This window comes from Phytophthora ramorum (genome assembly GCF_020800215.1).
Source record: "Phytophthora ramorum isolate Pr-102 chromosome Unknown Phyram_PR-102_s0002, whole genome shotgun sequence".
Classification (NCBI taxonomy): Eukaryota; Oomycota; class Peronosporomycetes; order Peronosporales; family Peronosporaceae; genus Phytophthora; species Phytophthora ramorum.
In genome coordinates, this window is record NW_027150648.1 from 5,020,157 (window position 1) to 5,036,206 (window position 16,050).

Consider the following 16,050-nt stretch of genomic DNA (forward strand, 5'->3'; position numbering starts at 1 on the left):
AACTTATTGAACCACGCCTCGTTTGGACTCGTGAAGCTGCCATCTTAACAAATATCGGGTGGTCCGTCACACAGATGAAGCACTTCATGCTCCGCTCCTTCCGTTTCGGCTTCCTCAATGAGATCTGCCATTGCAAAAGTTTTCTTAGCCCGACCACTCCTCTCCACACGACCACTTCCGTCCTGTCAGACCAAGTGTGTTTCATCGGGTACGAAGCTGTGATGAGCGTGGCAAGCCAGTGCTCCACGCTGTAGGGCTGAAAGAAGCGTTCGGTCCTCGCGCCGGACCCGCTGAAGCTCTAGGCGAGAAAGAGCGACGTGCCAATTCCTACGTCACAAACATAAAGTTACTACGCTGCTGCTGGCATCAGTTCAAGTCCACAAAATTGCCACCGTCTCACTCGAAGTTCCAGTGACTGTGACTACCATATTCTTCCCGAGGTTCAGCAGGCGAAGAATCCCCTCGTAGTTTGTGATAACACTCTCCAACGTAAAACAACGACTCAAGGTTGCACGTGTTGCATGGGCAAGTCGTTTGAAACTTCATGGTCGTGGTATTGACCCACCTGGTCACAGAACCAAGTTTGGTACGCCTGGCATAATATACTATTTCAAAGGAGGGTAAATGCTGTGTTGTTAGGGAGCAACTCGCTTCATCAAACAGGACTCGAAAGGTGATCCCAAACGTGAGGTATCCATCCGCTCCGAAGTGTTCGAGTTCGTACGGCAGGAAACTCAAATCTGAGGACAAAGTGCGATTCCAACAAGCCAACTGCTTCGATCCGAACAATCCACTGAAGCAGTAAGGATGCAAATGCCTTCGCACTCACCATTTTGCCAGGTAGTTTAATTGGAAGACTCACAGACACTACGAACGCGATGGCTTGAGATCACCTTTCGATCGCTCGTCGGCCTCGTTTACTGCTTGAACTGCGAGGATTCACAAACACCCAAAGCTTTCAATGTTTGATTGACCCCGCTCGTTCATTCTGAACCTGATGGCACTCAGGCCTAGAACCACTCATTCTCAAGGATAACAGTGACAAACGGCTCCATCAGATCGCAGTTGACTGTTCGATAGGAAGCTTTTGGCGTTGCAGGCGTAGTGTTGGAACCAGAGTCGAACGATTTAGCGTACACAACTGTAAACATAATATCGGCACACTCGAGCACTTCATACCACCCCGGGAGGCGAAGTTACTGGACTGGAGGCGGAGGCGTTCACCGAGTGAGCTGGTGGACGTGAGACGCCAAGTTTGTGCGTCTGACTGCATTTTGATTGTGTGTCGTAGAACGATAGCTTGGCGTTCTCTTTGTTACCCTGTGAATAAACGTATTTTGTTGATACACTCAGCGTTGTCTTCGAATACGGTAGCTAGCTACTACAGTAGTTGTCTTCTCTTGCGTGGAAGCGCACATTGCAGAGAAATCTGTGGGCCAACTTCGATTGTACGAATGATTCTACGCTGCCAAGTCGCACAGAATCACTAACGCGATGAGAATGACTCGAGACGGCGTCAAGCGCAGAGCTGAAGTCGAGGGCAATCCTGTGGTTGTGGTTGCTGTGCTACCTGACGAAGCAGAGGCCGAAGCAGACGCGTCCTCTGTTCCGTCGACCAGGAAGAGTTTCCCACTGTGCGTCTCCATAGTGAAGCACTCATCGGTGTTGACCTTCTCTCCAGGGACTGGGTCGATGACGTTAGCCCAGTCTCCACTCTCGCAGGTTTGGTCTCGACTCCTGATGGTTACCCCACCACTTGGGCCTTCAAGGAGGAAACGCTGGGCCTCAAGCCCGTCGAGCTGCCGTCCGCCCCCGTCTCATCCCCCAAGAAGGAAATCTTCCGCGCTTCCGGCAAGTACAAGTACTCCAAGGGCGAGATCGGAGAGGCCCCCACGCTCGAGGAAGACTAAAAGGCAAGGCCCTAAATCTCCACCCCTCTTTGGCCTTTTGAAGAACTTCTTTTTAAACTCGTCGATTGGCTCCAACTGCTCATTGCGCTTCTTATCGCTGTCCCTCTGCTTCATTCGCTTCTCCTCAACCAGAGATGTGGAGGTAAACGGAGTCGACGCACGGCGCCGTGGCCATGGTTCAGGTCGGTCTTGACGAAGCCGGGCTGCAGCACGATCTTGAACGGCGAGAGCGCCTTGGGCTAAAACAACGAGGAAAGAGGAGTTGGGTTAGTAAAGCAAAGAGTTCTCCAGTGCAGAGGGTGAGTCCGTACATCGTGAGCCTTCTCCAACGTCGCGTGCCGTGCCAATGACCTTTCAGCCAGCTTTGGTGTAGTGCTTGGCGAAGGTGAGACCGAGGCTGCGGGTGGCGCCAGTGATGAGAACAGTCTTGTTAGAGGCGGACATCGCTAGGTGAAGTTGGTTGCTTGGAGTGTGCTGCTTGCAGGTTGTTGCAGAATGAGCTCTCGCTCGGCAATGGATGTCGCTCGCTCGCGTAAACTGACGGTGGGGTGATCCGAGACGCTTACGCACCGGGCATCTGCTGAACAATGGCGCGCACGTTCAGCCACCTCTTACAATTCAACAACGTTCTCGTCTTCGTCCTGCTCTCCCGGGGGGTTCATTTTCGTTTCTCCTTCCTCGTCGCCGTCCTCCTCTCTCAAGTAGCATATCGTTGCGTCCTCGTCTTCGTCCTGCTCTCCCGATGGGTACTTTGATTCTTCCTCGTCCTCCCTCAAGTACATGACGCAAGCAGAACGCCTCGAGGCCCATTGAAGCACCCGTCCTTCATGCCAAAGCTGCTCGAACTCGCGCTTGGTCGAATCAACGTGCGTCTGATCCGTGGTCGTCAGAAACGTCTCTGCATGGCGGGCTCCATCGAACGCGACCGTGCTGTAGTTGCCCTTGCCTTGTAAAATAAACTCACCGTTGACGAATCGTCCATTTGTTGTAAACAAAACATTTGTTTTTGTGTTTTTTGGAGTTTTTTTTCTGCGTTCACAGTGAGCACTTACTATCTTGAGAAAAGTATAGTCGACCGCTTTCTGTCTCGCCGACATCGCCAACGGAGTCAACCGTATTTCGTTCCAAAATTTGCGTACCCAAGCCATGTTTTTGGTCTGGAGCGCGCTTCGCTCGTCGACGATCATGCGAACGACGCAGCCTGGCCTCCCCGATGCGATCGTTCGTAATGGACATGTTGCAGATGTCCAGCGAACCCCGTGGTCTAGCGGCCAAGCCAAGGTAGTACACGACCTTGTCCTCGGCGTCGGCGTCTCCAGAAACCCACCGCACTGACGAGACGTTTCGTGCAGGGCGCGTGTCCTGCATTACGACTATCCCGGATAAAATCAAAATTATCCAGATACACACTTTCCTGTGAGACTTGATGAGGTCAACAAATTCAGAGCGAAAAGTTTGCCAAACCTGTAAAACCATATGCCAAGCAAATATCCATTTCCACAGGTTTGCAAACAATCGCTCTCAATTTGTCGATTTCACTTTACTTTGTTCAAGTGATTCTGAAAACGAATTTTCGTTCCGCTCTGAATTTGTCGACTCCATCAAATCTCGATGGTTACCTCGTTAAATGAATAGAATATTACATTCTGGCAGAGGGCCTCTAGAAAACCATAGTGTTGCAGAATGAGAGCGGACGCGAAACCGCTCTGAATGTGAAACAGAGGCCTATTTTTCTGGATATTTAATGGATCTAGCTAGCATCGCCAATTTCTGGAACTTACCGTCTCAATGTACGACGACGCAGAGTGATAGTTAGGACGCAGAGTTCATTTGCTACAGTTTCTGATGTTCAGAAGGCAACATGTTGTAAGCATAAAGAACCGTCCGTCTGGATGTAGGCTTCTTGGTCACTTTTTCTCTGCGGGCATTTAATTGTCAGCGAGAAACAGATTGACCCGATCTGTAATTTCTCCACTTTTGGTATATGGCTACACTCCCTTTTGACATTTGGGTACACTCATATGAGGTATGGCTACATTAGAATCTGTAATTCTCACCTACACATTTTGACATTTTCGGCCTTTCTCCCCCATGGAGTCGCGACTGGCGGCGTCCGGCGCCTTCTACGGGCGCCTGATCCCGCAGACGACGGACGAGGAGCAAGTGGCGGCGGCACTGGCGGCGCTGGAGGCCGCGAGCGATGCGCGGGCTCCCTCCGTAACGCGCAATCGCTCGCTGCGCAACGCAGTGCTGGGCGAATCGCGCTTCTACCGCGTGCTGCAGGAGGCCAAGCTGTACGCGATCGACTTTGGCGGGGTATGCGAAGACGAGGACGCGGCTGAGATGGACGAGATGCGCCGCCGCGCGCCGTCGCTGGCCGAGAGCGACTACAAGGTCGTGCGCATCCAGGAGCTTGCCAAGGTGACCACGGGACGCACGGCGTCGGCCAGGAGCAGGCAGCAGATGCTGCAACAAGACCGCAACGGTCGGTGGAGAATGCTTCGTCTTTTGTCAATTGTCGTTGTGTGTAGGTGTTGCTAATGTTTCTGTGTGGTTTTGGTGCAGCTTATAGTGTCATGAAGATGCCTGAAGAAGTGGTGGCCAGTAGCGGACGTCTGCAATGTCTGGTCGGGGCGTCGAACGCGCCTACGTGGTTTATTCGCCTGGCGCACGTGGAGAACGCCTTCATGATGCTATCGATGAAGGAGGCGAGCAAAACTGCGGAGTCGGGCGTCGCCACGGAGAAACTTTTTCTGGAGCTGCTGCCTGAGAAGGAGAAAGCTATTGTGAACAAGGGCAGGTTTTATTATCGAGTGCTGGTACCCATTGAGCTACGGAGAGCCCCCGATCTATTGGCGCCCGTGATCTCACGACATGTGTTTAAGAATGCCGAGGAGATTATTGAGTGTCACGAGACATATCGCTGTCCACAGAGCGGTGTCACGTTCGTGAAGCTTGCGTACGAAGACGGGTGGCTTTTTGAGACGCTGAATTCAGGCATTAAGGTGCTGGAGCGACTGGCGACCGAGCCAGATATCGAGTACGGACACTTTTTCTACGTGGTGAAGATCCCCGTGGGGATTCGTGTGGCGCCGCATATCATGGCGCAGCGTTCCGGAAAGGGATTCAAGTTGCATTCGATCGTCGAGGCGTCACAGCGATTTACGCCACCAGGCAGCAAAATCACGTACGTGCGCGTGTGCAAGGACAAAAACTCTCGGTGTGGCTGCTCGCGGAGTCATGCGGGTAGCGCGGCGAGTCCAAAATCGATGGCCCGAAAATATAGCGCTGGAGGTGGCGAATATGGTGCCGAGTCGTCGTCTGAAGATAGACCATCTTTGCCTGCTCCACCATCGTGTCATGGTGGTTGGATCTTTGAGACTACCATGGACGGACAGGTGGTACTGGAGCCAATGGCAGAGCCCAAGGTGCGGCAGGTGGAGCGGCTCTTTTATCGCGTCTTGGAAGACGTGGAAGTGCTGCCTACCCCGGCAAGCGGTAGGAGAATCGTAAACTCGAGCTCGTCGGCCCCATCGAGCCCTCCTGGCAGGCGTAAGCGTCTGAACGATACGCTTATTGAATGCAGTGAAAGACTTGTGCCTGCGGTGCAGCCAGTGGCGGACTCTGGGGAACCTGACATGCCCGAGATAGGCTATGTAAAGCTACGGCACGATGTGGGATGGATATGTGAGCGACAGTTGCAATCACCGTATCGGCTAATACTCGAACAGGTTCAAGGGTATGCCGTCACTCGCGATTTACCCAAGTTCTATCGTGTATTAGTGCCCGTGTACTTGCGCTCTGCTCCGGATTTCGAGTGCCCTCGATTGCCCGGTGTGGCTCCCATGACGGCTGGCACCGTATTCGAAAGCAGTCTTCAGTATACTCCACCTGGAAGCCGCATCACGTACATTAAGGTGGCCAGCGCATCGCACCCGACAGCAAATAGCGCGTGCAACGGTTGGTTGTTCGATCAGACTCCCAGCGGCGACCAAGTACTGGAGGCTGTGGATGAAGATCCAGAGAAAAAGAATGGCAAATTCTTCTTCCGGGTATTGAGCGAGAAGAAAGAAGTACTGCTCTCACCCGAACGGACAAGCGAGGTTGTGCGTTACCTGTTCGCAAACACAATATTCTCAGCCGAGATGGAGTACACGCTACCACGCACACAGGAGACGTACGTGCGACTCACAAAAGAGAAAGGGTGGGTGGCCCTTGATCCGCTGCGGCCGCGAACAGGGAGCTTTACGGGTCAGTCGTCAAGTCGCAGCATCTTCAGCATACAGTCTGCCAGCGAAAACGAAAACAACCCGCCACGAACGCTTGTGCGGATATCAGAGGAGCTGTATAATCTCTATGCAATGCCGCCGAGCTGGGTGAGCATTGGGTCCCCGAATCGGACGTGGTTCAAGGTCCCTGATGAAAGCTGTCGTACGATCCTGGCGGAGGAGACGATTCTGCAGATGTCGGTGTTCGAGTCGCGCAATATCTTAGCTTCGAGCTCACAAGGTCGCGACGGTGTGCCACTGTCACGGAAGGGGACCCTAAGTCTGGACGACGGCAGCACGGTGTGGAACTGCACGCTGGAAGAGATCAAGCACCCGGCTAGTGCGCTGCTGTTCACGTTCCCGTGGAAGCAAGTGTGGTGGATCTTCGAGCTGGAAGGGTCGGACGAGCGCCATTGCGTGGAGCTGCAGCACGGCCTGCGCGGTGGCTTCCGCTCCATTCTGTTCGACGGCGAGCCGCTGCTGCAGAACCGCAGCGTGACGGACATGTTGTGGGACTCTGGCAGCGAGTTCACGTTCCAGTGGAACGACCACACGTTCAAGGTGCTCATCACGCTGGAGGGGGCCTTCTTCTCACAGTATCTGCAGTTCTACAGCTACACGCTTGTGGTGGACGAAGAGAACGTGGTGCCTGTGGACCAATAGCGGTAAGTTCTGACGACCGTCGGTTGTTATGACGATAGCAGGGAATGGGGTAACAAGCTGGTGACGTTAGCAGCTGACGGATGGCAGTGTGATTTCCTATTAACCGCGATCTTATAGAGAACAATTGCACGAATGTCGGGGGAGGTGCGATCCCACGTAAATTGCTGAGTTGCGTCAGTGCTCCATCATTATGGCGATGAGGAAGTCGAGTGCCTCTTCCAGCGGCGGTAAGTTCGTGGTGTCGGTGTATTGGTCGGTTGTTGCAGCGTCGAGCTCCTCCTCTGGCTCGTCAAGACTGAGACGGAATTGCACGGGGCTTGTGCACGGACTGGAGCTGGTGCTAGACGGGGGGGACACGACCCGGTGGATGGCCGTGGGGGACGTGACCATGACTTTGTTGCTGCCCATGCTCTTCATGAACTCGCAGAAGTGCAGCACGTCGTCGTCGATGCGGTGCTCGACACGCGCCCACGTCTTGCGGTCCTTGCGCAGGCCGCGCACCCTCCGCATGATCTTCTCGTAGTATTTCTGCGTGTGGGTCTGCACCTGGCGCACGGAGCGCGTGCCGACCGCCTGGGCGATGGAAGCCCAGGGCCCGTGTGGGAACTCCTTGATGGCCAGGAGGAAGCGGTCGTGCTCGTCTTCGGACCAGATGCCGTGCTTCATCGTTGCTGTGTATTCCGTAGGAATTGAGGGGTACCGGGGCTTGGTGGGGCGTTCGTTGCGCGCGGCACAACGGATTGAGGAATGACAGGCTCGGCCGTCGTCAACGCGATGGCTCCTCTCTCGCACGCGAGCTTGAAGGGCGTTGACAGGGGCAAATCAACGGCAACTTTCCCTCAAACAGCAAAATATCGAAGAGCGATGGCAGCGGAGTCTTGAGAGAGAGATCACTGCCAATGGCGCTGCCATGGGAAGTTTGGGCATGTCGAGCTTTGAAAATCCAGCGCATTGCCGCTGGGCTTGAGGGGGACGCAGGATCCCTGGCGGACGTGTTTCTGAGGCACTTCAACAACTGCGTCAGCGAATACACTGCAATATAGCATATTGTGAATTTTGGTGTCACATAGCGAAACGTAGTAGTACCCTACCTACTGAGCCGCATGAAGCCTACTATGCAGCATTTGATGCCGTTTGCGTAGATGGTCAGTGGTACAGCGCCAAAATTTTGCTTGGCTGCATGCAGGTGATGGATCGTCATGTGTCGATTCGAGTATGTCGCGGTCATTCACTGCATCGCCTAGCCTTCACTTTTGCTTTTACATGGGTCTGCCAGTGAGTCAGACGACAAGAACGTAGCGTGGTCTGACCTGCGACTCTCAGGTGATCCCGTGAAGCACACGCAGGCAACTCTTCCAGCTGCAATGCAACGAGTGTCCGTCCGCTGTCCGTGGATTTTCCCGCACCGGACGGACAAGCTCGTGTTCGGCGCTAACGCGGTGGTCAGCGCCGACGCAAGAGAAGGCCTGTTGCGCGGGCTGAGTTGGGGGTGATCGGCGCTAACTCCCGATTGCAGAGCCGCCTCGACAAGCAGGCACCGTTAGATCATACATATAGAGCCACCGAGGGCTGGATTTTCTTGTCGGGGGTTCCTTGCTGCACCTTGAAGCTGACCTGCGTCACTTCGCATCGAGACTCGCATCGGGTGAGGTGGTCTCTCTTGTCGCATCGCTCGCGGACAAACTTTGTGTTAATCCAAAGTGCACTTTAGCAAGAGTGCAACACGAATCCGCACTGTCGTCGACGTGTGATGGAAAGGGATATACATGTACCAGGGGAATGCCTCGAAGACATTGCACTCACTACCGTTGGTTGCCGTTACAGCCTCGATTTGCGGTGACTCACTCTTGGTCAAGGCGATGTACGTTTTGTGGCCCAAGCAAATCGTTGTTGTCCCGAAGATGTCAGATGTGATATCGAGTGGTTATGGCAGCGATTCCACTTCTGTCGACGAGTTCGCACGTTGGTAACTTGTGCATCCGTGCATACCACTGCATGCTTGTTACCTTGCAATCACCAGAACACCGGCGCTGGGCAGAGTTCCCCTTGCTGTGTGATCAATACGAATATCAGACGGAAACTGCCCCGAGAAAACGTGGTAAACAAAGTGCGACTAGTGGTGTCTACGGGCATTGGCAGTATGCCGTTAGCTTCACCGCGAAGTTTGCGCACTTGTCTGAATTCGATTCGACTGAGGAATCTCGGGTGTATGTTTTAACTCCGTACGCTTCAATCAGCTACTCGACTCGGGTCGATCACTGTCCGTGCCTGGTTTAAACACCGTGATCTAGATCACTGCTGGAAGGACAGTACCGCTAGCGAGGTCAACTTTACGCTGTGTGGGTACTTCATCCCACAACAAGCTGCCGAGATCCACGTCCAGTTGGGCCGAGACATCACCCCCTTCAGCGCGCAGCACGGCTAGGAGAGCCGTGTTCTCACCTGCTAGGCGTGGAGCTCCGATAGTAAAGTTGTCAGGGCAACTAGAGTCCTTGCTCGCTACCTTCCAATGTTTGCGGTTCATGCTACTCACGCAGGCGACGTGAGAGATGCTGGACAAGTCAGCTACGCCGTACCAACGACCATCCACCCCTGAGAGCTGCACAGCTGTGGCGCCAGCACTGGGCTGGTTCTCCGCCCACGTCCAGACCATGGCCGCCATGGTCGCGCCATCCAGTCCATCCGGGGCCAGCATATTCACTCCTGCCTCCACGAAAACCGGCAGACTCGAAGCATTCACCATGGCCGGTTCGGTGGCAGAGTCAGCGCTTCTGTTGCCACCGCCCAAGGCACTCTCGCTGAAGGTGGCGTAGTGCAGCTCGCTCTCGAAGGCACGCACGATCCTGCCGGTGCTCATCGTTTCGCCGAAGAATGTGCCTGCCTCACCCGACGCGTTCCTCGGGATGTCCACCCAGCCAGCACACATTTCACGCGAGTAGAACATCAAACTATTCATCTCGGATGCAGTGATCAAGATAACCTGCTTGCCCTGGCGGATCAGGTCCTCGAGTGTGAATCCGTTCCAGTCGCTGCCAGAGTTCTCAAAGTCTGCAGGAGTGAAGAGCTTGTTTCCAAATGTGTTCGAGTAGATCTCCAGCAGTGCATCCATCTGTGCGAACGTGGTCACTTCATCGCCAATATCTGTGAAAAGCACGATAAAGTCGTTCGGATGGTTTGCCAGCCACGTCGCCACCTCGGACAGAGACTCGTTGTGCAGACGCTGGTCTTCAGCGCGGATGCCACTCAGAGACGGCAAGCATCCCACCAGATCGGACGTCCAATCGACTGTGTTGTCTTCGCCGCTCACTTCCAGGACGGACTTCAGCGAGGCTACAAGGTTCGCCGACAGGCTGTCGATTAGGGATACGCCAAGATTGGAGCAGTGGGCATCATGCAGCGCCGAAGCGAAGTAGTGAGCATCAAGCTCGAGGAATCGCGCCCCCAAGTTTAGTTGATCTGTCAAACTCAAGAATTGGTTGCTTGTGCGCATGTACGAGTCCGCGTTTGAAGCATTCAGCATCGCATTGAAGAGCTGGTCGCGATTGCCGTAGCCGCGAGCCTGGGTAATGACGCTATTGTGAGTCCCCGGCAGTTGTGTGTAGCACAGCGTCTCCGAGTACGACAGATTGAGCTGAAACGCGAGAGTGTTGGCCACCCATGGATCGATGGTCGCTGTTCCAGCCTCGCACACCTCGCTGCACACGTTGTTGCTGTCGCATACCTCCACCAGTGTGCACGTGACCTTCTCTGGAGAACGAGTCTTCATCCGCACGGCATCAAGGCTTGATGACGCTGAAGTAGCATTGGAGCTGGAGTTGAAGGAGATCGTGAAGTTTGGGTTTGTGCACGTGGAGCCAAAGTCGCAACTTTGAATGGTTGGATAGAGTGTAGTGAATTGAGACGCAGCATTCTGACGGCCCGTGATCAACGTGAACAGCTCCGCCATCGAGTTGCCAGACAAATGCGTTATCACCGAATCCAGGCTCTGCAAGAGCGACGAGAACCCTAAAACACAGCACGATGCTGCATAGTACGGAATACTCTGGCCACCGCCCAAGCTACTTGCCAGAGTGGTCGTCTCCAGGGACGAACAGACTTCACTCTCATCAGCAGCATACAACGGGATACCCGCTTGGAAGATCGTGGCACTGAGTAGGGATGATTCGTCACTGCTGATGACATCAGACAAGTACGAGCTCATCGAAGCCGAGCAGAGGTCCCCGTTGGAGCTCGTGGTGCTGCACATGGTTTGATGGATGCCGTTAAGCAGTTCTGAGATTGTGTCTTCAATCGTTCGCCCCGTTGGCACGAGGAGCTTCAGTACCTCCAGATACCCGTTGAGCTCATGACAGCACATCGCATCTCGTTCTAGCAGCGAGACCAGCGCGGGCACCAGTGCCTCAAGACACGGACCTGCTTGCGTGTTCATAGTATTGCAAAAACCTTGCAGGGTGCTGGTGTTGGTGCTCCACGTCGACAACTTGGTCGCTAAACTCACAGACTCGGAGTTGTTGGAGCTGGTGATTCCTCCCAGCAGCGTGTTCAGCACCTCCATGAACGCGGCCGAGTTATTCGAGTCCCCACTCACGAGTGAAAGCAAAGTCGAGAGCCCACACTTCGAGTTCTCGATGTCCGTGTAAAGTTCGAAGAGGTTGGCAGCGACGCAGCTTTGGAATCCTCCGAAGGAAGGCAGCATCATCCAAACGTCAGGAGACAGAAAGCTGTTCTGGATTATTGCATCGCAGGCAGTCCCGTCGTCCGCTAATTGCACTTGTTCAGCTAGCAGGCGCTGACGTATTTCGTGGCTACTCAGCCGTCGAAGTTGATGCTCTGGTGTCGCCCAAGCCCGCGAATTCGAGACGAATATGACTAAGATCGTCAGCAGTATGACGAGCAACGAGTGCCGACCAAGCATGACGAGATGAAGTGCTGAAGGACAAGCCTTGAGTAGTTGTTTGCCGATTCCGAAATGAGTGAAGACTCGAACTGCCGCCCGCGCAGGAAATCGCAGAGAACAACTTTACTGGTGCCAGGATCGGGTAAACCTGCGTCGACATGTGAGTCAACGTGACACCAAGCTACCATGCGAGATGGGGAAGGCAAGAGCTGTGCACAGCGCAATCTTGTTGACATGCAACCCACGTGATCCCGGCGTCACAGTGATCCGCATGTGTGCCAACCTGCGCAGATCAATGGTCAGCGGAGATATAGTAGCCTACTACAGAGCTGCAAGCTATGGCTCCCATAGCGATTGAAGAGGTCTACTCGACGTTTGTGAGATAGCTAACCCAGCAAAACTCACGCACGCGACCAAACTACCGTGTAGCGAAGAAGAAAAAACTAACCTCTCGTTCATCCATACAGCTACGTGCTCCTCCGGAGATTTACGTGCTACCTGACTCATCAGAAGGCATCACTGTTGTCTTGCACTTGCAACGACGCGACAACCATCGACGGACAGCAAAAACGACTTGCGTTTGTTTGTGGCAAAGGCAGATCTCTTTTACAAACTCGGTGCTGTAGCTGCATTGCAATTTGCAGCACGTTGAAGTCGCCAACACCAAAATGATTATCCTCTGCCCAAATATCCCACTAGAGGGGTAGGTAGTGCAAGTATGCGATTAGAAGGGTCTGTTACAATTCTCAGCCATGCTCATGCATGGGGCGCTCAGGTACGTCGCCTCTTATCTCCCTACCTGCATATCTTGGTCTGTAAACCTCCTCCGCACCCCGTTCATCACCTCTCACCTCCGTCTGTGTCTCCTCTTTCTGCTCATTTACAAACCGCCTCCAACCGCGCGCTACAACCCTCTCTAACTCAATTCTCCCATCAGCGCCTACCTCCGCGACACAGTCGGTAACTTCTCCGACCCGTTACACGGCCACAGTTTCTCCCCAGTGCAGCTGCGTCTTCTACCAACTGTAGACCGCAGTCTGCTCTTCTTCCGGGACTGTTTGCTGTGTCATGAGCGCCTCCTGGCCATCGGGAAGCCCAATAATGTCACAAAAAGGAAGCTCTCGTCTGTTAAACACACTTCTGGGGCTGTGCGAGCCCCAAATGCTGGAGTTTGTCAGTGTCAGAGCTGCGGCAAGTTCGCACATCGAGATTGTGTGAGTTTTTCCCACTCGCATCGCTACTGCAGAGGCCACGAGAGCCTCATGCCTGTGTGCAATCATGCTCCGCCCTCAGCGGATGCCCTGCTATTCCCGCCCCCTGAGGAGCTGAAGAGCAGTAGCAACAAGGATGAACAGAAGACACGACGCACTGCAAGATCGGAGACGTTCACGTTGGCGACGTTGATCGAGGAGCTCAACAGCAGCGGTGTAGCTGCGGTCGGGGCGAGCTCCAAGGTGGTGTTGAAAACTGGAAAAACGCAGAGGCAGCAGCAGATGCAGACGGCGTCCAAGTTGGCCAAGAAGTTCGCCCCCGTGCTGGCAGCGGGTGGCGTAGTGGGGGCGATTGCGATGGGTCCGGCGGCGGGAGTGCTGGCGGGACTCAACATGCTGGTTGCGACTGTGGGGGCGGAGACGATCATGGCGGGCATTGGGCTTACAGCCAGTGCTGCCGCTGCAGCGACTGCCACGCACCAGAGCAAAGTGAGAGCTACAAACCGCAGGAAAGAGAGACTGAGGAAGGGCGAGTGGGCGATGGAGATCTGCTGGAACTGCAAGAAGAACTTTGGTGGCGCGCCGTCGGATGAGGCTTGCCGTAAGGACGCCGAGTTACTCCGTCGATTTCAGCTGCCAAATCCTCGACATCGCTCAAGGAGGCACTCCGATGCTGAGGAGGACGGCGGAGACGATAGAACAGAGGCTTCTTCGATTTCATCATTGCAGGAGACCATGCCTGACGATGGCGAAGTATACCGCTTCCTATTCGGAATTTTTGCTTCCCCCAGCGAGCTTCTTGGGCAAATGAACATGCAGCTATGCGAGGCTTTCCGAAAGCGCTTTACTGAAAGGCATCAGAAGCAGATGAGGCGACCAAGCGTAACAGGAAAGTCTAGCGCCGCCGAAGTAACGTCAGCTCGCGCTATGGCCAAGGATACGCTTCAGGACACCAAGATGTACCTTGCACACGTTTTGGGCGCGACGTTGCAGAGTTTCCCAAGCCTCGCAAGTACTCCTGAGGCTATGAACAGCTGCACTCTTGCGGTTGAGCGCATTGTCTACGGTGATATCCATGCGATGGTATTCCGCGAGTTCCAGTGTGCGTTCCGAGACGCAGACACCGCCTTTGCTGATAACTTGGCGGATATCCGTCGTGAACAGAAGTACCACTCCTCGGCGCTGTTGCAGCTGCCACACCAGCATCAAGCTGACAGTGTCGGCAAACCTTCGCAGCATCCTGTGCTCGCTGAAGACCTTCAGAAGGCAGAGACGAAAATGGTGGCAATGATGCAGGAGACGTCGTCCCCTCTGCTCAAGTTGGCGCTGCTCTGTGATGGCTTCCGAAGCATGTGCTGTTTTGCGGAGAAGTTGCATCAGTCGGCCTCTAACGCGGACATGCTGATCCCCATTCTGTGCGCGCTGCTGGTCGAGTGTCCGCGTGTGTGTGGCGCAGGTTCCGACTTTGTGGCGGAGATCGCGTTCATCTCGTTCTTCACAAACGGAGGCGGCAAAGGCGTCGAGGGCTACGTGCTGACCACCTTCCAGGCTGCCATCCAGGTCATCGCTGCCGTAGATCTGCCAAGTGGACACGCGAAGGAGCTGGAGCTCTTCATCAATGATGACGAGAGCGAAGCGGCCGACGAGACTGAAGACGATGAGGATGAGTTCTTTGACGCGGTATCTACGACGACAGCAGCGTCTCCGCTGCAGAGTTGACCGTGAAGCCTGTGGTCTCCAGTAATTCAGATAACCAGCGTTCGCCATAGACTGTAGATAGGTTTTAGCGTAAGGTAGGCCGACTGCGACTTCCACCAAGACTGGATGCTACATGAATGTCTAGCAGTGGCCTGGAAATCTGGAATCGCCATCAAAAATGTTGTCTTGTGGCAAGAAGCAGGACTCGTCTTTGCTTTCGAACGACGATGTCGCTGTCACGTTGGCGAGTCCTAGTGGCGGATGGCTAACTAGCGGACAAGAGATCGATCCGGCAGATTGCACCATACTCAGCTCGAAACAAGCTGCGGGGTCCGCTCTGGAGGCCGCTTCCTCTCTGTGAATTCTTCCGTGCCGCATACCCAGCCGGACTGTACTTTGGCGTTTGCAAAGCGCGTCGGCCTCTAGCGACGATATTGTCGAGTGGGAGGCATTGGAGACCACACAGCGCGGCACCAATTTGCTTTTGATAGCCATCACTTTTCAATTTCCCAGCTACGCAACACGTACCAGCCCTACGTGTACACCTCATCAACCAACGATGATCACCGGTCTCTGGTCCCAAGAAGAGCACGCCAAGTTCCTCGTCGCTATCAAGCTCTACCCGCACGGTCCATGGCGCAAGGTCGCGGCGTACGTGGGCACGCGCTCCATCCGCCAAGTGCAGACGCACGCCCAGAAGTACCACGAGAAGGTGGTGCGCCGTATGCGCGGACTGCACAAAGGCCGCAGATCCTCTGGCCGCAAGGAGCACCGCATCGACGACGACCTGCTAGCCGCATGCAAGGTGGGCGAGGGCTTCGGCGTCATTCGTCCCAATCGTACCGAAGCCTCACCGCCGATGCTTCGGGAGATTAGTTCCACGGAGCTGATGGTCCCGCTCTTGCTGGAATCGATGTCCTGTCCGTTGAGCCCTGGTGGCGTGGACTCCAATGACATCGTCGACACCGCCAGGGCGGTAGATGTTGCATCTTCGAGTACCTCGTGCCAACTCCCGACGATCGACGAGTCTCTAGACTTCTTGATCGAGCGCTTGTCCAAAGCGGGGCCTGACTCGATGCCCATCAAAGTCGCGCTCTGAACGCGATCTAGAGGCGGACAAACCGCCTAGATGAATACGCTGCTCCACGTGTACATGCCTCCTAACACGCAAATGCTTGTCAAACTCCTCTACGTCTCTTGCCGATCTCAATGGATTCAACTAAACAGCAACGTGAAGTACTGATTACGTGCTTTCCGTCAGGGTGAATAATAACCTCTCCGTCTCGTGCTTCATCTTGGCACACCCCGACCGAGTAGGCTCTTGTGCGGGCTGATACTACCGGAGACAATCTTGCCCGCGAACGCGGTGTGTATGATGTGATAGTAAAGCATGTCGATGAGGA

General features: G+C 54.5%; 6 protein-coding genes across 6 annotated transcripts; 4 read left to right on the forward strand and 2 right to left on the reverse strand.

Moving 5' to 3' along the window:
• Nucleotides 1-1,494: 1,494 nt before the first annotated feature.
• KRP23_2956 (uncharacterized protein) lies at nt 1,495-1,910 on the forward strand (the record flags this gene model as incomplete). The annotated part of the gene is made up of 2 exons (XM_067887749.1): nt 1,495-1,634; nt 1,703-1,910. 2 exons carry the CDS (start codon nt 1,495-1,497, stop codon nt 1,908-1,910), a joined length of 348 nt encoding a protein of 115 aa, XP_067750314.1.
• A 2,091-nt stretch (nt 1,911-4,001) lies between these two features.
• KRP23_2957 (uncharacterized protein) lies at nt 4,002-6,841 on the forward strand (the record flags this gene model as incomplete). The annotated part of the gene is made up of 2 exons (XM_067887750.1): nt 4,002-4,395; nt 4,476-6,841. The coding sequence occupies 2 exons, from the start codon at nt 4,002-4,004 to the stop codon at nt 6,839-6,841; spliced, it is 2,760 nt and encodes a 919-aa protein (XP_067750315.1).
• Nucleotides 6,842-7,015: 174 nt separating this feature from the next.
• On the reverse strand, nt 7,016-7,507 carry KRP23_2958 (Protein REVEILLE 7; the record flags this gene model as incomplete). Its single annotated transcript, XM_067887751.1, has 1 exon — nt 7,016-7,507. The coding sequence occupies one exon, from the start codon at nt 7,505-7,507 to the stop codon at nt 7,016-7,018; it is 492 nt and encodes a 163-aa protein (XP_067750316.1).
• Nucleotides 7,508-9,128: 1,621 nt separating this feature from the next.
• On the reverse strand, nt 9,129-11,540 carry KRP23_2959 (uncharacterized protein; the record flags this gene model as incomplete). Its single annotated transcript, XM_067887753.1, has 1 exon — nt 9,129-11,540. One exon carries the CDS (start codon nt 11,538-11,540, stop codon nt 9,129-9,131), a length of 2,412 nt encoding a protein of 803 aa, XP_067750317.1.
• Nucleotides 11,541-13,000: 1,460 nt separating this feature from the next.
• On the forward strand, nt 13,001-14,668 carry KRP23_2960 (uncharacterized protein; the record flags this gene model as incomplete). Its single annotated transcript, XM_067887754.1, has 1 exon — nt 13,001-14,668. The coding sequence occupies one exon, from the start codon at nt 13,001-13,003 to the stop codon at nt 14,666-14,668; it is 1,668 nt and encodes a 555-aa protein (XP_067750318.1).
• A 538-nt stretch (nt 14,669-15,206) lies between these two features.
• On the forward strand, nt 15,207-15,746 carry KRP23_2961 (Myb-like protein J; the record flags this gene model as incomplete). The annotated part of the gene is made up of 1 exon (XM_067887755.1): nt 15,207-15,746. The coding sequence occupies one exon, from the start codon at nt 15,207-15,209 to the stop codon at nt 15,744-15,746; it is 540 nt and encodes a 179-aa protein (XP_067750319.1).
• Between the last annotated feature and the right edge of the window lie 304 nt (nt 15,747-16,050).